Raw genomic sequence first — 21690 nt, 5'->3', positions numbered from 1 at the left:
AAAAATGCCGCCAAAAGCAGTAGATGCCACGTTACTGCATTGTAAAGACAGGAATGGCTCGGCGATTGGCTGGGGAAGTCCTGTTTAATATGCAGCTGACTGCCGCAGTAAAGACGATTAATATGGTGCCTTTTAGTAAAATTAAAAAGTTCCATAATACTGCGTCAGATATACTGGAAGGGCCGGGACAGTATCGATGGCTCAGAAAGTCCTGCTTTATGTGACCTTGTGTTATGGCACTGTGGCCATGGTGGGGGCTGGGTCAGAAATGGTTCTAAATTCATGTTTAAAAGCTGTGATATAATGTGACGTGTTAAAAGAAAAGGTTGTACATGTTAAAGAAATACACTATTTTGAAGAGACTATGATATTTTATGTAGACCAAGTGTATAATTGTATCGGTTACTTCCTTCCTGAGAAGACGTTATCTCCACGGCTTATCTGCAGCCTCCGTCGCGAATGTTCACATCAGAAACATCGCCACGATAAAACTGACGAATCACAGTGTTTACTGGGAATCATTGCAACGCTGTTTCCATTTTCTTCGCCACAAGAATCTTGATCGGCCATCTTTCTATGCTTATGCAAAGACCTAAAGTTTGAAATGATTTAAAGAAGCTACTTGCTTTCTATACAGAATCTCTGCCACCCTTAATCTGTTATCATCGTTGTTGGCGTTGTTCATTCTCATTTACCTCCAAATCGTTAACCAGTTTTTAGATATTTTGGACCCATCTAGTATCGACCCTGGGTGTCCATGACAACTTCACTGGTCTACAATAGGATTTAGTCTAGGCCCCTCGGACAACAGAAACTCATAAAATTCACGCCCGGAAGAAGGTGGCACCCACATTTCTGGGTGATTGCACCGAAACGCGCGTTGGCGTGTCCTACTGTACTGTTTAGTTGTTTCCATCACCCTAACAGTGTATACCAACTACTTGCGGAGAGTATTTCTGTGTGTATATTTTAAATGTGGTGAATATGAAGGTGTAGTTTAACTTTTGGCTGTGTAAGGTTGAATGTTTTGCCTGGTTAGTATGAATGTGATATGATTATTTTTATACCCCTTTGATTCTCCTGATGGGGCCAGCTCTAGATTTTGTAATGAATATGCTACTTACCAGTATGCATCTGTTCTTGGCATGTAGGGCTGCTGACATTCATATCTGTGCATAGATCGCCGCCTAGTGTTGGGTCCGGATGTTTGCACGTTGTTGTCCTGGAAGAGTCTTCGAAGTATCCTGGGATAGGGGACTTCTCCCCTGGACTACAGTGCGCATGGGCATCCTCTCCATCCTCAGATTGTTTTTCGCCATTGTGGCAGTGATGGAGTAGATACAGAAAGTGATGACCATGCTTACAGTAATTCTGAGAGCTGCTACAGGCGCCGGGGAGGAGGGAGGGCGATATGAATGTCAGCAGCCCTACATGCCAAGAACAGATGCATACTGGTAAGTAGCATATTCAGTTCGAGGCATGTGGGCTGCTGAATTCATATCTGTGTATAGAATACATAGCAGTACCTCCTATTAGCGGCGGCTACCAGTGCCAGCTGCAGCGGTCTGAAAAAGAGTTTTGAGAACAGCCTGTCCTACAGCTGCCACTACACAATAGTGTTTGGTAAATGTGTGTGTAGTGGACCAGGTGGCTGCTCTACATATATCATGCACAGGGATGTTTCCCAGGAAAGCCATGGAGGCCCCTAACTTACGTGTTGAGTGGGCTCGTGGGGGAATCGTTAATGTGCGTTTAGCCTTTTGATAGCAAATTTGAATACATTTAACGATCCATCTGGCTATACCTGCTTTGGAGATAGCGTTACCTTTGTGGTGTGGGGCAAAGGCAACGAAAAGTTGTTTAGTCTTCCTAAAGATCTTAGTCCTGTCGATATAGTACATGAGGGCTCTCTTCACATCTAGTGTATGGAGTGCTCTTTCTGCGACAGTTTGTGGGTTTTGAAAGAAAACAGGCAGTTCAATAGTTTGATTCATGTGGAACTGCGATATCACCTTGGGCATGAATTTGGGGTTGGTACGTAGTACGACCCTGTTGGCGTGAACCTGTATGAATGGCTCTTGAACGGTTAGTGCCTGGAGTTCACTAACTCTTCTTAAAGAAGTGATCGCTACTAGGAAAGCTACTTTCCAGGTAAGGAATTGAATCTCGCATGAGTGTAGAGGTTCAAAGGGTGGACCCATCAGGCGTGTGAGGACCAAGTTGAGGTTCCACATCGGAGCCGGTGGGTGTCTTGGAGGAATTACTCGTTTGAGTCCTTCCAGGAATGCTTTGATGGCAGGCACTCTGAATAAAGAGAGGTGCTGCCTGTTCTGGAGATAGGCTGATATTGCGGTCAAATGGACACGTATAGAGGTGTACACCAGATTGCATCGGTATAGGTGTAAGAGGTGACAAATTATGTTTTGGATGGGTGCGTATAGTGGGTTAATGTCATTATTATTGCAATAAATGACGAACCTTTTCCATTTGGCTGCATAGCAAGCTCTGGTAGTGGGTCTTCTAGCTTCCTTAATGATGTCCATACAGTCAGGTGGCAGGTTTAGGTAGCCAAACTCTAGGACTTCAGGAGCCAGATTGCCAGGTTCAGCTGTTGCGGATCTGGGTGCTGAATCTCTCCATGGTTCTGCGTCAAATGCGCGGGTTTGATCCGCAGCCTTTGATGCGGCACCACGGAAAGTTCGAGAAAAGTGGTGTACCATGGCTGGCGTGCCCACGTTGGAGCAACCAGGACGAGTGTCAGTGAGTGTTGTCTGAGTTTGCGAGCCACCAGCGGTATCAACGGTGCTGGGGGAAAAACGTACGCAAATCTGCCGGACCAGTTCATCCATATCGCATTGCCCTGCGACTGTGGATGTGGGAACCTGGCGGCAAAGCTTTGGCATTTTGCGTTTTCGCTTGTGGCGAATAGGTCTATCTCTGGATGACCCCATTGCTGGAAGTACGGTTGGAGTACTGATGGGTGTAACTCCCACTCGTGCATCTGGTGGCTGTGTCTGCTGAGCAGATCCGCCATCTGGTTGTCCTTGCCGGGGAGGTGTTCCGCCATGAGGAACATGTTCCTCTGAATGGCCCACTTCCACATGCTCTGAGCCAGATGAGACAACTGTGGAGAGTGTGTTCCTCCCTGCTTCTGTATGTAGTACATGGCGGTCATGTTGTCCGTCCGGATCAACACGACTTTGTTGCACAAGTGTACTTTGAATGCTTTCATAGCCAGGAAGATTGCCATCAGTTCTAGAAGGTTGATGTGCATCTTCTTTTGTTGTGTTGTCCATAGTCCCTGCACTGTGTAGTTGAGTACATGAGCTCCCCATCCCTGGAGAGACGCGTCCGCTGTCAGTATTATCTGTGGAACAGGCTCTTGGAACGGTCGGCCCTTGCAAAGGTTTTGTGGATTCCACCAATGCAGAGAGTTGTATGCCCGACCGCTCACCAACACTAGGTCTTTTAGTTGTCCGTGAGCCTGATTCCATTGACGTGCTAAGCACTCCTGAAGCGGGCGCATATGTAGTCTCGCGTGTGGGACTATGAAAATGCAGGAGGCCATCATGCCTATCAACTGCATGAACACTCGCGCGGGAAGGGAGTGTTGTGGTTTGAACTTGGAAATCAGCATTTGCATGCTGTTGATTCTCACTAAATTTGGCTGAGCTGTGGCCGCCAGAGTGTCTATGGTCGCACCTAGGTACTGTTGTACGTGTGCGGGTTGGAGATGTGATTTTGGGTAATTTAGTGAGAACCCCAGACTGTGAAGGAGGTGAATGGTGCGGGACATGTGGCTGGCACATTGCTGGGCTGACTTTGCTTGAACAAGCCAGTCGTCCAGGTAAGGGTAGACGTGTATGTGCTGCCTCCGTAGATGTGCAGCCACAGTAGCTAGGCACTTTGTGAAAACTCTGGGTGCTGTTGTTACGCCGAAGGGAAGAACTTTGAACTGGTAGTGCTGCCCTTGAACAGTGAACCTGAGGTATTTTCTGTGTGAGGGGTGAATGGGTATGTGGAAATACGCATCTTTGAGGTCCAGTGTGGCCAGGAAGTCTCCCTGCTTGAGCAGCGGGAGGACTTGCTGTAGGGTGAGCATGTGGAAATGCTCGGAGAGAATGTAGCGGTTGAGGGGTCTCAGGTCTAGTATAGGTCTGAGTGACCCGTCCTTTTTCGGTATTAAAAAGTACAGGGAGTACACCCCCGTACCTTGCTCGTGGACGGGTACGACCTCTATTGCGCCTTTTAGTAGCATACTTAGCACTTCCTGCTGTAAGAGCGTTAAGTGCTCTGCGGACATAGGACGGTGCTTTGGAGGTATTGTGGGTGGAGTTGAGGTTAATTCTAGGCAGTAACCGTGTTTGACAATATCTTTGACCCACCTGTCCGTGGTGATGGAGTCCCACGTGGACAGGAACCTCTGTAGCCTTCCCCCGACAGGTGTTATGTGGTCGGGAGGAAGGGAGAGGGCGTCACTGTTTGTTCTTGGGGGAGGACCTGGTGTTGCCGTATCCGCGTCCTCTGCCCTTTGTGCTTGAGCCACGATATCCACCCCGGGTGTTTTTATCGTAGGAACTTTGTGTGTTTCCCTTGTTGTAGGTTTGCTGTGACCCTTGTCCTCTACCTGCTCCTCTATTTCCGGGGAGACGAAAGGAGCCGCTCCGAAAGGACTGCGTTTGGAGAGCCCCCATGGACTTCGCAGTGTCTGTGTCCTTTTTTATTTTCTCTAGGGTGGTGTCAACCTCTGGCCCGAATAAGTAGTCGGGGTTGACAGGCTGGTTGAGGATGTTATTTTGTACCTCAGGTTTGAATCCGGAGATTCGTAACCAGGCGTGTCTTCGCAACATGACGCTAGTGTTTATGGCTCTGGCAGCTGTATCTGCGGCATCCAGTGCACACTTAATGGATGCGTTTGTGAGGAGTTGTCCCTCCCTGATGAGGATCTCTGCTCCCTCTTTGAATTGGTCAGGGAGATGTTGGAGTAATGTTTCTAATGTGTCGTAGTGTGCTCGATCGTAGCGAGCGAGGAGCGCCTGAGTATTGGCAATACGCCATATGTTAGCTGCTTGGGCCGCAACCCGTTTGCCGGAGGTCTCTAGCACCTTGGACTCTTTGTCCGGGGGAGGAGCATCCCCTGTCGTTTGCGAGTGCGCCCTTTGCGAGCATTCGCAACTACTATGGAATCCAGAGGTAACTGGCCTCTAATGTAGGTAGGGTCCCCAGGCGCCGGTCTGTATTTCTTGTCGATCCTGGGGTTTATTACTCTTGCCCTGGTGGGTTCTTTAAAGATGTCCTTTGCTGGTTTGAGGACACCTTTCAACATGGGTAGAGTTTTTATATTCCTTTCTGAGGATGCGAAAGTATCCATGAGAAAGTCGTCCTCGACGGTGTCAGAGTGGAGTTGCACACCATGATTGGCCGCAGCACGTTCAATGAGGGCGTTGAATGCGGCAGTGTCCTCTGTGGGAGATGTTTTCGCTCCATATAGTTTTGGGTCCTGTGTATCCATAGGTGCACCCGGGTCTACAGGGTCATCCCAAGCTTGGTCAGGGTCCTGTTGGCCTTCAGGGTCCATCCCTCCGGGGTAGGGGACGTGGTCACTTATGTTGTCCTCCAAAACGTCTGTTTCGGAGTGTGTGGGAGAGAAGGACTGTGGAGCTTGGTAAGAGGAATGGAGAGGTTCGTAAAGAACTGGTTCCGAAGCCACTGGCAGCTTTTTCTTAAGCGGGATCCGGTAGGAGTCCAAAGCTGGCTCGGAGGTTATTCTCCTCTTGTGGAGCATCATTCTGCCGGTGTCGGCGTCGATGATGTGTGATGGTGACGTCACTGCAGGAGAGTGTTACACGTGTTCTGATTTGGAACAGTTTTGGGGCCGTGGACGGCGGTAGGCCAAAAGTGATGTTGGCCGGTGCCGGAGAGGCTGTTGGAGCTTTGATCGGCTCGGAGCCTGACGTGTCCTGGAGGACTGCCTTGTGTTTGATGCGTTGCAAGGACGCAGCAATTGGCCGCACCTGGAGCGCCATCGGTTCTTTGGCGCCGACCGGTTCTGTAGAGGCGGGCGTGGACTTCTTCGGCGCCACTGGGTCATCGAGTCGAGGAGCGGTAGTAGCCGTCGACGCCGTCGATGATTGTGCCTTTGGTGGTGCTGTCGAAGCGGTGTGAGACGCAGCAGCCAGTTTGACCTTTGTGGCCGGAGCCGATTGTTTCGGTGCCGGGAGCCGAGTAGGTTTGGCGGCACCGAAGGTCTGTTTCCGTGTGTCGGCGCCGACGTCGGCTGCTGCAAGCTCGGCACCGAAGTCTTGTTTGGTGCGGTCGGTGCCGACGGGTTTGGCTGGCGTCGAAGGAGTGGTGGGCTTCGATCCGACCAGCGTCACTTTTGGTTTCGGTTTTTGATGAACCAATACAGCTTTCGGTTTCGGTTTCGAAGAAGGGAAACCAGCCGTTTTGGGTAGTACTGGCTGCCGCTGAATGTCTGAGGCCAGGCCATAGGGCGGGGCCGAAGAACTGCGGGATAGGTCTTGGGTAAGGCCCGAAGGCGATCCCTCGACCGGAGCCATAGACTGGCGCACTGGGATATCCTCAGTCTGTACGGGTAGGCCTTGCTCGTCACCGCAGCTACTCTCTTCGGCCCCTAAGGCCTCATCGTAGTCTCCTACCTCGGTGTCGGCTTCATCTCTGTGAAAGAGTCGTTCTTCGATGTCTTCCGATTCGGAGTCGTGTTCGGAAGCGGGGCTGGAGGGTAGGTTCTCCACGTCTTCGACATCTTCGTCCTCGGCGCTGAAGATGTTGGTCGGGGCCGGTGCCGCTTGCTGCGCTTCGAGTCTCGCTGCTCGTCGATTCCGGAGAGTCTTCTTGGATCGGAATCGGGCACAGGCCATACATGTGGACTCGTCGTGATCCGGTGAAAGGCATTTGTTGCACACCGGGTGGACGTCGACATGGGGATATTTCGCATTGCATACAGGACACCGCTTGAATGATGTCCTCGATTCCATCGTCGGTGTCGGGTCGATGGTCGGGTAAGATGCGAAAAAGTTGTTCTTGAAGTTAGTAAACTAACAAAGATACTATCGATACCGATCGGGAACAGTACCGACGCGAACTAAAGGAAGTTTTTCCTAACTTGAGTCAAGATAAGCACATCCGAACCCAATGGCGGAAAAAAAACAATCTGAGGATGGAGAGGATGCCCATGCGCACTGTAGTCCAGGGGAGGAGTCACCTATCCCAGGATACTTCGAAGACTCTTCCAGGACAACAACGTGCAAACATCCGGACCCAACACTAGGCGGCGATCTATGCACAGATATGAATTCAGCAGCCCACATGCCTCGAACATATCCTTTCAAATACCACATTGAATTGTTTTTGGATATTCTGTTTCTTTTATATGCATCAACAAAATTACTAATAAACATTATAATTTTCAATTATACACTTGGTGTACTCTCTCTCGAATGGTCTAGCCTGAGTAACTTTGAGGGTTATTTATCAGAAAGATTTAATCTATTTATTATTATCTAGACAGGTAGAGCAAAACTTTTTTCTTGTCATTGGGTTTTTCCCCTATTGCTCTCCCTACATTTGAATTGGGGTACCCCTATTATAGTGGATATGATATTTTATGTGACATTTGTTGTAGGACTTGCATAGCAAACGTCTTGATGGCTCGGATGAAACATGAGCTCTAAGAGCCGAGCCAGACCCTGGGCTCGGCTCTCCCTGTTCATTTGTTGGCTCGCCGTCCTCTAGTGGTAGCATATGCACACGTGTGCACACACTCGGCCACAGAGCCTGGCCCACCACACACGTATACTCAGGGCTTTAAGTGGGCCGGGTCTCACGGTTGCTGAGCACCTGCAGTTTTTTGAAGGGGGGCTCGAAACAGGTCCCTATTGGGCTTTGTTTTGTGCCCTGGCACAGGCAGTCCATTTTTTTTCTGGACAGCAGTTACAGCAGACACATCCATGTGCTCATACTCACACTGCTCACTTCTCATTAGTGAAGAATTTACGGCATGAGGTCATGCCAGGTGAGCGTGGTGGGTGAAGGGAAATCATTTAGAGAAAGTCATTTTCTCTCTGGATTTCCCTTCTCATTTTGAAACTCAGGAGCAGCAACATCGTCATGGTGTCACCAGGGCTTTAAGTGGAAGCTTTTTCAATATTATATATAACAAGCCATAGTTGCTGCTTATTTATCCTATGCAACTAACAACCATTGACAAAGCCAATAGTCCTGACTTGTAGGTATGAAATTACTTTTGTATCATATATCTGGATGCAATGACAAAAACAGCAAAATACAGGTCAGGTGGCCCACTATGCTAGGCACAGATTTTTAGCTCATCTGTTTGTAAGCCATGCCCTTAATTACATTGACCACGCCCCTTTGAGAGACCCCCTAGTTTTTTCATCTCACTTAAAGCCCTGCGTATACTTCTGAAATACTTACAAATATCTGGTGATTTGCTACCACTGCACCACGTCCGACTGAGGGAAGCCAGTTGTCACTAATGGTTCACAAGTGATGGAAAGGGTTTGAAGTGAACGAGAAACAAAGGCTTCTAACATCCCCTGCTTGTGCTGCTGTAGCTGGTGACGCTACCTGACAAGCACTGTCTGGAGGCAGCTAGCATCTGGCCGTTGCCCTCAGGATCAGTGCCCTTCTCTGCACTACAGAGTACACACTGCCTGTCACTGCACGCGGACAACGCCTTTGTTTCCCCCTCCCCGCCCTCTATACATCTTGCTTCCTTTTGTAGACGACTATGAAAAGAAAACAAAAAATGCTTCCTCTTCCCCGAAGCTAAAACAATCGGAGTCTTGGTAGGAGGGGAGATCTTGGAGCGTGGCTGCTGCTAGGAAGGGGCACAGCAGACATTTCAGCAGAGGAGTCAAAAACTGGTGGGGCCATTCCGATGATGAAGCAAACGGCCGAAGCTTTATTACTCAAGGTTGCACAATATTTAACTTCTCAACTTTATTGTGGTCTTAATCATCGGGCGGGAACAATGTTAACACAGATAATGGGAGGGGGTGGGAAGAAAGTGAATATGGAGAATGGAAGGGGGCGGGAACAAAGTTAACCCAGACAAGGGGAGGGGGTGGGAAGAAAGTGAATATGGAGAACAGGATTGTGTTGTGTGTTGTAGTTTGCATATCTATTTGGAGAATATGGACAACGGGAGGGGAGCGGGAGGATCGAGAATGCGGACAACGGGATGGGGCGGGAGGATGGAGAACACAGACAACGGGAGGAGGGCGGGAACAAAGTAAAGCACATCAGGAAACTAAAAAAAAAAAAAGAGTACACCTACCATGTAACAACCAAGTTATGGGGCCAGTAGCCATGGGGGGATACAAATGACGGCATGGCCGTACAAAGGAGGGACTAACAAGCCTATTAAGGAATCAGATGCCAGCATTTATGAAGGGCAAAGACACAAGCCAATGATAAATGTGGGCGGGGCTTCTTCTAAGTACAGTACCTACAACAGATCACCAGAGCAGCGCTTGCAAACTGGCTCAGGCTCGACCTAAAACCTGAGCAAAAAGTCCATGAGGGACTATGAAGAGCCGTTAAGGGGCTAGGTCACAAGGAAATAATTGGAGTAGAGTAAGGTCCCTCTCCGAACGAACCTCCTCTAAATTCACCGCCCTTTTTAGGTCTCGCTAGAGCCAGCGCATGCGCTGGTCTGGCGAGACATTTAGTGAGTGGCTTTTAAAAGTGCCACCAGAGGCTTTTGCCGGCCACCAGCTTGCGGTTACGCGCGCGCGCGCAGCCGCGACCTTTCAGCGCCTGATCGCGATCAGTTTCACTTTGGCGTGCACACAACTCCCGCTTCTCCCCCTCCCCCACCACAGATCGCCTCTCGCGGCCAATGCTTTTTTTCAAATGTTTGCGTTGTTTATTTTGTTATTGCGTTACGTCACGTTTCTAATTTGATATTTTGCATTGTGTATTTTATTACTGTCTCACATCACGTACCTAAGCATTGATTGCATGTCAGGATTATAATAAAGAAGGCAGTCCCTTGGTACACGTGTGGTGGGATGGAAGTCAGACAGTAAAAACTCGCTTTCATGCAACAAGGTACGCAGGAATCATCCAAATCAATAATGCGAGGTGTTATCGCCACCGTGTGGACTTTGGATGAAAAGAGCTTACAAGTGCAACAGTTATTGAGTCTGAATGTATACGAAAGCTGGCTGCCCCGGGATCCCGTTTATTGACTGCATGCCCCACGCCTCATTTCGATGAGAGATGACTAATTGGGTGACATCTTATCCCGTCACTGCTAGCCTATCTACCCACTCTGTGCCAGAAGAATTGACAGCATTCTACTATTAGACCCTTTTAATGTTTATCTTCTTTACCCCGTTGCCCTGTCCTTTGATGCATGTTTTTTGTCTGGTATATGTCCTGTTTTAATAAAGCAAATATAATCGGAAATATGTAGATGTTATTTTAATTTTTTACAAAAAATTGTGCAATACGCTAATACTTTGTTGTGATTATAAGACAGACCAGCCTAAATCGTGGAATTCTTACATAACACGTTTACCGGAGTCTGGCAAAAGCAAGTGTGTAGGTTTTCATATATGTTTTTGTCTTAATTGTCACCTTTGTATTCTGAGCATACATCGGTAAATTCTGAGACCATTCCTGGTTCACTATTGCAAAGTATAACTAAACCCAGCTCAGTCATTTTAATATTTTTTCACTATCTAGCTTCCAATAGCTTTTGCTTCAGGATTTTCTTTACCTTTCTTGATTCCCCATGTATGGTCAGTGGAGAGGGCCAATTACTTAGCTAAGATATATCCTCATAACTGTGGCAAGTATGTTATCATGTACCGTTGCCGATAACGCTCTGTCTCTTTTCAGTAGTGAAAATGATCTACTAGATCATCAGTTTGTGTGACCATTACCACACACTGTGATCAATAGCACTTATTGGGTTGGTGGGGGAAGCATTCATCATATAAAGAAATCTTTTGTTTAGTAAGGGTTGAAAGCTATGACTTTCCTTCTTTTCTTTAAGAAGGATTGAATGTTGCTAATGATGCAACTTCAAGTGAAACTAAGGAAAGCTCAGTCAGTGCTTAGACAGACTTTTGTTCCTACATCTGGTCTCCAACGTTTTATATCTAGTAGTCCGCCCATCTCTGAAAATCTGCTTTTGAAGAGTAAGTGTATTTTAGATGCACATGCTGGACCTCATCCTGTCATCAAGTGAATACGCTTAAAGAAGCATTTTTGAATAAAGTTGTATGGACATCAACTATTGGTGTAGTCCTCATGACTCAGCATGATGTCACCCCGAAATGCACAATGTCCCACACTGTAGTTGGTTGGCGTTTTCCTACCATGGAGTTTGGTATCATGTGCGCTGACAGGATCAAAGAAAAAAAATGCAGATCATTGGAAACTAGAGTGACTTCCACAATTGGGGGTTCTGAGCGTCAAAAATCTGCGCTTCCAACTCCGAGAAGAAAATATTGCCATTTATGTTTTGCCTAAGTTGTCCTCATTTATACCATTGTGTAGATCAAAACAAGATGTGTAATTTGCTTACTCACACAAGATTACAATGACAGCTCTGTTAATTTTGCATGAAGTTCCTGTACAAGGCAATACAACCACAGAAGGAACAAGCATTGGCATAGCCAATAGGTCTCGCCTTTGGGACCTTATACGTGTTTAGTTATCCAGCACAATATCCTTGGTGCAACATCATCAACTGTTGCATGGATAAACACTTATAAGGTCCCAAAGACGAGACCTATTGGCTATGCCAATGCTCGTTTCCTTAGCCACACTACACCCTTTCGAACCAGAGAACATGACGGGAAAAAAAAACAATCACACAGCAAGAACATAGCATAGTATTATGAAATGTATTCCCCATGAAAGCATGTTTTGTCATAAGAATAACAAGCCCTGATCAAATTATAATTGTATCAGAGTGCCAACATAAGTAATAATAGCTAAAAAATACTTTACAGTTTTCAGCAGAAACAGCAGAAATCTAAACGTAAGTACTATGCTTCCTGCATTACATTAACTAACATTGCTAATAAGGCCAGGACATAATTTGCATTAATTCGTTATATCTAAAATCAAGAACCAGAAACACATCACAGACTTCAGTAGACTGTATAAAAATAGCTTAAATTGCAGACAATAACAGGTATATGATTGTGTATTTTATAGTGCAGTAGACAGATATTTAACAATGTTAACACTATAAATGTTTTGCTCTTAAAACGCCTACACGTACCTGTTAATACGCTTCTTCTTTCCTGAGGGTCCAAGTGATCAATAGGATACGGCAGATCCTCCCGCTTACGTCTTGGAGGTTTATCAGCAGATATAACTGGATATCCTGTAATACATCAATTCATGAGGGATAAGATGCAAGTTTCTTAAACGTAAGTCCTACATGGATTACTACAATATGCACAACCTTGTCATCACAAAGAACATCTAACATTTCTTGCTCTGTGTTAGGCTGCAGATTAAAAGTCTCTAGGTGGCTCATCCGCAGGACTCTCAAAATAAACCATGTTAACAAAGCAACAGAGCTGAATGTAACAGGCCAAATCATACATGCCAAATAGACAAATTAAAGAGATGTGTGAGCGCGACCAGTACTAGCATGGAGTAAAACATGTATGTGTCTCCCCAGTCTTATCCCTCGATCCAGCGGCCCTTCTTGCTCCATCATACCTGCTCAACGGGCTCCTCTGTGGTTCCAGGGATGGGGAGGCTCCAACCCTAAGACTGTCGTGGGTGCTTGGTGTCTGACTGAGAAAGCAGTGGAATGCGGGGGGAATGCGGTGCTGTCACACTGGCGTACCAGTGAGAGACCAGGTTGCAAGTTACAGGACAATACACCCGGTGCTTCAGACAACTACAGATGCCAGGGCCTGCCTAGATACCGCTGAGAGGAAGGGAGCGCCATGGAGTTTACTTCACAGCACAGCAGCGAAGCTTGTGGAGGGTTTACCTGTGGTTGTTCAAATGACCAAGCGCAGCTGGAAATATGGTCCTTACCTGTTGGGCAACTCTGGAAGTAAGTTCGGTGTTACTAGCAAAGACCAGACGGGTCTGTTGATGCTGAAGATGAGTAATCATTCGCCGGCGCAGGTGTAAAGGAGTAAAGGAAACTTTTCTTTAGAGATATGTTTTTGCGCTTTTTTGTTCTGAATTTTTCAATTTAGTGGGCGTCCCTTCTTTAACTGAAGCCTCTGATCCTGAAAAGTGAGATGTGGCTGGGCTGGAATGAAGACCTGGTAGACTCTTGAGGACCATGATATATACAAGTGCTCTTGGGGCGGAGCTTAGCTCGCAGCGAAGATGGCTGCTTGAGCCCGGAGTTCCGGCGAGCGACAACACAATCCTACAATTATCCGGCCCCACGCGCCTACATACTGAAGCTGAAACATAGTGCAGAACGCGGGGCCTGGTGTTCTACCTCCGGATGCGATTCTGGTTCAGTGGTGTGCCGTGGCAGCGAGGCGGAGACCGGCGGCTGGGGAGGCGGGGTCGGGCCCCTGATCCCCGGCCTCGAGTGGGAGCGGCGGCAGCCCTGCGTCACTGTGCGTGCGGGCAGGGAGGCTGTGAGGAGGCGGCCCGGTCCTGCTGACCTTCCAGACGGCGGCCTGCGACCGAGAGTGACGCCAGGAGGGGTGAGCTGCAGCGTAACCTCAAATTGGTGGCATCGGAGGAGGAGCGGGCCGTGACGCTGGGGGGGGCTGTTTTCCCTGCTGCGGCCCGAGCCGGAGAGTGGCTTGTCTGCGGCACATACAATAAACTGTCGGCGAGCTGGAGCGATCGGAGCACCCCCATTGAACACTGTGGCAAGGGAGCGCTGTGTGGCTACCGTCGGCCTGGCTGCGCGGAGCGGTGTTGTGTGGTGCTGAGGAGGGGGGGGGGGCACTGTACGCCCCGGAATAGTTGTAGCCAGCCTTGGACCTGCATTTGCCGAGGCGTGCTTCTCCGGTGAGAGCTGTGGGCCGGCGAACATTGCTGCCTGGGACCATCGGAATGCTGTGGTGAATCCCCCATCGGGACGTGGACCCCCGCCGCGCTGCGATTGGGCGCAGGCGTGAGGGTCGTCCAGCTGTCAGATCTTCTTTGTCATCGCTGTGAAGGGGGATCGCGGCGTCGTCGCCAGGGGGGCTGCTGCCGTCCCACTCCTGTGCCGATGCGCTGAGAGTCTCAGCGTCCTGGAAGACTTACGAGGCCCGGAGGCCGGGGCCCGCCTCAGTTAACAGACAGCATGCGAGTTCAGCTGCCGTGCAGTGGTAGCCGGCGGGAGCGGGCTCTGGAGAGTGGGGGCGGCCCTGGTTTACTCGCGGGCTTGCCAGGAATTGCATTTGCGAACTGCGGAGTCGCCCATTTGATCTCGCTCTGCCCGGGACCATTTGTGCCTGTCTTCTGGGTGCTGGGACCGTCACCATTTACGGAGTTGCCGGGGCTAGGTGCATCTGAGTGCGGAGCCCGCCCTGATAAGATAGCTCTGCTGCGAACGGCGCAGAACGGCCGCGGCACCGTCCTCCCGCACCAAAGTGACTGCTGTTTTCAACTACTACGAGCAGTCCATAACCTGCAGTACTTTAGGGACTGCTTTGCCCTCTGTCTCCCCTTTGGAGGACAGCTTCTGCTAGACTGTATTGCGACACCTGTCCCAAAGACATTTCTGCGTCTCTCACTGCTGATGGCATGTGGTGAACCCCTATGAGGCGATCGGAGCTCCTCCATTGTAGATATAACGCTGTGCTCGCTTGGGGGCGTGACGAGGAGGAGCGTGAGAGACGAGTGGCGGCGCGCCCACGACGGGGGGCTCTCGACTGCTGGCCGCGCGACCCTGCGTTGCTAAGTGTGGTGGGCACAGCGACGCGGAGGCAATGGCTGGCGACCTAACTGGTGGTCTGTGAAGGCCGGAAGGGAGTGCTGAATAGAGGCTTGCACGGGTGCCGGAGAGGAAGCCTGGGGCCGCGTGAGGTAGACACGACTGCACGTCTGGTTCAGAAGTAACGGGGAGTGCGAGTGGAACCCCAGACTGTGGACGGCGTCCAGAGCCATAGAGCGCCGAGCAGAGAGTACACCACGGCGCGGTGCCTCACGACTGCAGGTGGAGAGACAAGCGGTGTGGGTGCGATTAAGAGGGGTGGCCTCCCACTGTGCGCCTCGCAATTCACTATAACATTGGGTCTTCGACCAAAGTAGAGGAGGCGGGAAAGAGCGGAGAGTTGCAGGGTGGCACGGCGGGCCTGACCTGGGAGGGTGTGCCCCTACGGTGCCGGATGGGGCTACTGACGGCGCTGCGATGGTGGGGACCTCAACAGGGCCCCAGATGACGAACACGCCGGTAGTGAGTGCTGGTGGAATCGTCTACGAGTAGAGATTACCGGGCTAGCGCTCTTGGCTGACATTTGGGGTGCGCAGTGCGTGGCCACGCGACAGTCGGACCCACGATGGGTAAGACCGACAAGTACCAGTCGAAGCTAACATTGGAACAGCGTCGTCCCAGAACCCAGGCCCAGGCGGAGGCATTGGCCGGGGGCGCCTCAGCACCCCCGGAGGAAGAACAGGACATTCGGGGTCTACTGCTGTCCATGGAGAGAGGGCTGCAGAGTGGTATCACCTCCCTCGGGGCCAAAATAGATGCCCTCTCGTACAGGATGGATCGTATGGGAGAGAGCATTGATAAGCATGCGGAGAGACTGGATCAGTCAGATCGGCGCCTTTTGGAAGTGGAGGAAGCTCAGACTTCGCTGGATGTGGACCAAAAGGCACTTGGGCGCCTTATGCAGGTATTACAAGGCAAAACAGAGGACCTGGAGGCGCATACCCGTCGGTGCAACTTGCGCATAACGGGCCTGCCGGAGGCGACATCGACGGGCAGAATGAAATGTTTTGTGGAGACACTGCTGGTGGAACTGCTTGGTAAAGATGTTTTTTCGGGGATGTTTGTAGTGGAGAGAGCACATAGATCCCTGGGTCCTAGGCCCCCTACCGGAGCGCCGCCTCGACCGATTATAGCGAAGCTACTGAACTATCGGGGCAGAGACGCGGCCCTGCGAGTGGCTCGTGAGAAGAAGACTTTGGTATATGAGGGGTCGACCATCTCGCTATACCCGCCCGGATTTCACTGCCAGAGTTCAGGAGGCTAGGCGTCAATTTGCACCAGCTAAAAAACAGCTGCGGGAGTTGGGCCTGGACTATGCGATGCTGTACCCAGCCAAGCTGCGAGTCAACAGACAGGGCAACTCACACATTTTCACAGACCCTAAGGCACTACAGAAGGCGTTGAAAGACTGGAATAAGGAGCAAAGGCGAAGCCCGGAGAAGCAGCTGCCGGGGGGCGCACTGGAAAGTGGGATGGGCGAACGGGACTGACCCTGGATGGTAGGCGAGAAAGGGATTCAATTGGCGAGTACTGAGCAGCTTTGAGCGGGTGGTGCGGGATGGGGGGAATGTATATGGTCCGTTTAGCAGGTGAGAGGGGGCTGCCGCATACTTACGGACATGGTGGCCCAGAGCCTGCAGAATGTATGGGCATGGGGTTGGGCGCAGCGACCCCGGACACAGAGATTCCGACCCGATGGGCAGGCCGCCCTGTTCTGTATGCTCCATTGAGCGTGTGGTCCTTGTTGGCTGTCTGAGATTCGGGGAGGGAGGGAGGGGTGAACCCAGGTGCAGCCGCGTATACGCGGCGGGGCAAATATCTGCTTGCCGCTCCGGGAGGTCGCCAAGAGGTCCTAGGTGTTAACCCACTATAATCTAAGAACTGAGCGACCTCCGCCCGCAAGTGAATTCCACAACCTTTTTCTGGGAGGGTTAAATTGTTGGGGATAGGGCGGCGGGGGGTGTAGGTAGTCCCTATATGGGATGCTGCAGGGCCAAGTTGGGGAGGGTCTGCTGTGGGAGGGGGGGGGGAGGTGGGTATTGTTTTACTAGTTAGGAGGCTTTACTGTCAGTGTGTTTCGAGAAGCTCACTATGGCGCACCTGCTTTATGCGGCACAGCATAACATGCGATTTGCGTCTCAGAGAGAATGGCTATACCTAACAATATAGCTGCACCTGGACTGCTCGGCTCCATTAGAGTGTTGACCTGGAATGTTAGGGGCCTGAATGATCACCGGAAGCTCCGCAAAGTCCTGCACTACCTGAGAAGGCATGATATAGATGTGGCTTTCCTACAGGACACGCATCTCCCTACTCATAGCCCCATGCTGCACACTAGAGGGTTGATGGGCAATGCGCAAGCGGCAGGTTTCACCACGCACTCCAGGGGGGTGTTGACTTGGGTTAACCCGCGGGCGGCCCACAGACTGCACCTGCTAGCTGCGGATAGCGCGGGCCGGTTCGTGCTCGCGCGCTTCCAGGGTAAAGGTCTGGACTTATTGTTGGGCAATACCTATGGCCCGAATTACGATTGCCCGGAATTTTACACGGCGCTGGCGCGCACGATAGGGGACTGCAGGGTGCAACACGTGTTGTGGGGAGGAGACTTTAATGTGGTCTTGAACCCGGAATTAGATAGATCTGGAGGACCGGCTAGGGCGCAGTCGGCTGCTGCCAAAGTCATTGGACGGGAAATGCTTTGTTTGGGACTGGCGGATGTGTGGAGGACTCTCAACCCAGAGTGGGGGGCTTCACCCACTACTCGGCCTATCACAACTTACACACATGCATAGACCGTTCCCCCTTTTTTGTGGCGGTTTCCCCCGTACTCGCTGCTGGACCCCCTTTTTAAGGACGAATTAGCTGAGGCTATCACGCTCTTCTTTGATACCAATCTGGGCTCTGTTGACGACTTCCAGACGATCTGGGAAACGTTCAAGGTTTATATACGGGGGTTGGCCATGGCCAAGCACTCGGGGGTGTTGAGGGATATCCGGCAGAGGTTTTCGACACTGGAACGCAAATTGGGGGAACTGGAGGCTAAGCAGCGCGAAGGGACGTCGGCAGGCACAGCGGAGGAGATGAAGGTCCTTCTGGCGGAATATCACGAGGCGGCGGATGCGGAGGTGCTGCATCTGGGGAAATACGCCACTGCCAGAGTATATGGGGAGGGCGACAGGCTTGGGTCTGTACTAGCGAACGTACTAAAAGCCCGCCGGAGTAGATCTGCGATTACCAAGATTAGGTCGGAGGAAGGCGTGCTCTTAACGGAAGAGGCTGATATTACGGCGCGCTTCCAGACGTATTACACTAACCTTTATGCTTCTCAACAGACCGACATGGAAGAGAGCATCCGGGACTATTTGGATTATATTAAGCTGCCTTTCCTCTCGAATGAACATAGGGAGTTTTTAGCCCTACCCATAGAGAAAGATGAGATTCTGGAGGCACTGGCAGGCATGAAGGCAAATAGCGCCCCAGGGTCGGACGGTCTTACCGTGGCCTTCTACAGAGCGTTTATAGATCAGCTACTCCCACACATTTCTACTCTGTTCGACGATGTGTGTGTTAAGGGACACATGCCGCAATCCATGAGAGAGGCGATACTGGTGGCGATTCCCAAACCGGGTAAGTCGCCGGAGGAATGCAGTTCTTATAGGCCGTTGTCGTTGCTCAATGTCGATACGAAGTTATATGCGAAAGTTTTAGCCACGCGATTGGCTCTGCTCACAGCGGAGCTGGTCGCCCCGGAACAGGCGGGGTTCGTGCCTGGCAGGAACCTCACGTATAATTTGAGGACGGTGTCCGGCACTATGCAACATGTACGCCGGGACACGCGTGTTTTCCTGGATATGGAAAAGGCTTTTGATTCGGTAGAATGGCCGTTTATGCGACAGGTTCTGACGAGAATGGGGCTGGGCCCGGTCTTTCTACAATTGATTGGGGTGTTATATAGGGGACCAACTGCGAGGGTACGACTGGGCGACCGAGTGACGGAGGCCATACCCATTTCGAGGGGTACGCGACAAGGATGCATCCTTGTCGCCTATATTATACGCCCTGGTGGCCGAGCCCCTGGCCTGCGCCCTCCGAGAGTATCACAGCCTCAGAGGAATCAACTTCCCTACTTATAAGATAGTGGTCTCTACATACGCTGACGATACACTATTATACGTTCGGGATCCGGAGACTAACTCATTTTGGGGCGCTCTCTGGTTTGAGGGTCAATTGGAGTAAATCTATTGCTTTCCTGCTGACCCCGATTACTATCCCTTTTGAGATGGACTACCCGCTCCAGTGGTCGGACGACTCGGTTCGCTACTTGGGGATCCGGCTGCACATGGACTCGGATGTTGTGCTAGCCGAGAACTATGGCAGAGCCGTCCGCAAACTAGAAGATGAAGTTGAGACCTGGATCAAACTCCCTCTTTTGCTGATGGGTCGCATATCCATTATGAAGATGGTAGTACTTCCCAGATTTCTATTTCTGTTTGTCAACATCCCTATAGTGCTGTCGCGTGCCTTCTTTACTAGGCTGACTGGATCCCTGCTGCGGCTGGCTTGGGTGGGTAAGCAGGCTCGTGTTAGCTGGCGGGTCTTGACGTTGCCCTACCACCTGGGCGGCCTGGGGGCGCCCGACCTAGAACTGTATTACAGGGTTGCACAGGGTGCTCAGGTACACAGCTGGATCCACGGTGAGGACGCGGTCCCATATCTAAAACTAGAGAAATTGTTTGCGGCCCCGCTCCCAGCGGTTATTTTTGAAGCGCCGGATCGGCGAACTGGGTTCTTAGATTCGTTGAACTCGACCCGGCATGCATGGAATACCATACTACAACAAAAGGCAGGGGCGCTATTATATTCGCCCGCAATGCCGCTGGAGTGGGCGGTCTGGCTGTCCCCTGCAGGGAAGAGGGGGTGGTACGTTCCCTTAGGATGCTGGGTATACACTCGATGGGGGATCTGTTCACAGACGGCGTCGCTAAGACTTGGGAAGTGGTAGCGGCCACGGCCGACAACGCCACACAATTGCAGTGGTTTCAATTCCACAGGGTGCGGCATGCATGGCGGCAACTCCTGGGGGAAGATATGGCAGAGCCTCCGGAGGTACCGGAGTTGTCCTTTATTATTAAGCACAAAAGCCCCCATAAGTTAATTTCTAAATTATACCATACTGCAATGTCGCAGAGATCGCTGGAATATACTAAAGCTAGGTTAGCCTGGCAGAGAGACCTCGAAATCACAATAGATGTGGGCATACTGCTGTTCGGGGATCAGACGTATATCTCTGCATGGTAGACACAGATTGATCCATTTCAAGTTTATAAATAGAGTATATTATACTCCGGAGAGGCTGCATCGGTATGGCCTACGGGAAGGATCTGCATGTGATAGATGCAACCACCCTGTGGCGGACTTTATGCATCTGGCGTGGCGCTGAACTGGTATACGCAGCTTTTGGGAGGCGGTCTCTGGGCAGAAATCTAGAGTGGCAGAAATAGAGCTAGTCCCGGACCCTGCGGAGGCCCTGCTGGGGCACTCCAGGACTCTAACCAGGGCGGCGCGGCGGCTGGTTGACATGGGTATGCTCATTGCGAAGCGTAGAGTGGCACTCTGCTGGATGCGGGGCCCCATGCCTACGGTGGCGCAGTGCACGCGAGATTTGCTTTATTGCTGCACACAGACGGAGAGGTTCAGTGAGCTTCTCCCGCGGCGCAGCAGACCAAAAAATTTTTGGGGGCTCTACGTAGATTATCTCAGGAGGGGAGGATGCGGAGAAGGGGGCGGGCGCGATCAACTCGGAAGCCCAAAGGCACGATGTGACTGGAGAGAACGATGGCGGGGCAGATACCTAATTCACATCTTGGTTAGCTTCGGTCTGGGACAAACGACAAACTTCTGAGGCGCATTGGGATAGTAAGGTGCAGATAGGCGCTGCGCGCAATAACGAGCACTGGGTAGGTTACTGACAGGACACCACAACTGTTGGGAGGGGAGGGGGTGGGGGCTATGTAAGGTCATGGGGTTGAATTTCCTTTTTTTGTTGTATTTTCCCCCTTTTGTTTGTTTTCTTATTCTTCATGGTCGATGGGGGGGAAGGAGAAAAGATAAAACCTGTGCCCTCGCAAGGGGGGAGAGACTCATGGTAATGGCATACAGGCTTGTAAACGTGGAAGGTATTGGGAGCCGTAAGACTGTCCGCAGTGATGACCAGCCTCCGGGATGTGGTATAAGCTGGGGTGATATGTACTTAATTGCAAATATGGCAGCCGGCCTCCGGGTTGTAGGCGCACAGCTCTGTATGTCAACAAGTATGGTCAGTTCAAAATAAATAAATAAAAAATAAAAATATACAAGTTCTCTTCTCACCATTCCCTTCTGACAGAATGGCACCAGCCAATGTTAAGAAAAAAGTTGGGGAAGGAGCACTGACCAAGGGCAGTGACAAAGGAATCCATGTAAGCTATCTGTGTCTCAAGAGGTTCTTCCTCAATCCCACATGCAAACTGGAAAAGGCTCAGGAATCACAAAGGATTTTATGAAAGGATGGTTCTGACCTGGGTAAATAGATTCAAGATTATTAAATAAGATGTCCATGACTTGGTAGAATGTGTATTCAGCCTAGAGAAATTCTGTGAGAAGAGGTGTATAGAACAGAATTTTCTTAAACAGGAGGTTGTTGCTTTAAGAGAATACCTTTAAGAAAAGCTTGATGGTGTAGAGAGCTGCTCACACTAAATTCCATTATAAAATAGAAAGTTTAT

The 21690-nt window shown here is 50.5% G+C and overlaps 1 protein-coding gene across 3 annotated transcripts in view; it reads right to left on the bottom strand.

Annotated features, from left to right (window-relative positions):
- The window catches only part of LOC146829027 (zinc finger protein 777-like), a 111025-nt gene that overhangs the window by 28194 nt on the left and 61141 nt on the right, over positions 1–21690 (bottom strand). For all 3 annotated transcript variants that reach the window (XM_085607660.1, XM_085607659.1, XM_085607661.1), the window contains exon 6: positions 12290–12394. In XM_085607660.1, coding sequence (XP_085463786.1) covers positions 12290–12394 — 105 coding nt within the window. The remainder of the gene's footprint in view (positions 1–12289; positions 12395–21690) is intronic.

Source organism: Triturus cristatus, chromosome 5_2 (genome assembly GCF_964204655.1).
Source record: "Triturus cristatus chromosome 5_2, aTriCri1.1, whole genome shotgun sequence".
Lineage (NCBI taxonomy): Eukaryota > Metazoa > Chordata > Amphibia > Caudata > Salamandridae > Triturus > Triturus cristatus.
Note: the sequence above shows the minus strand (reverse complement) of the source record. Positions and strands in the feature narration are given on the sequence as shown.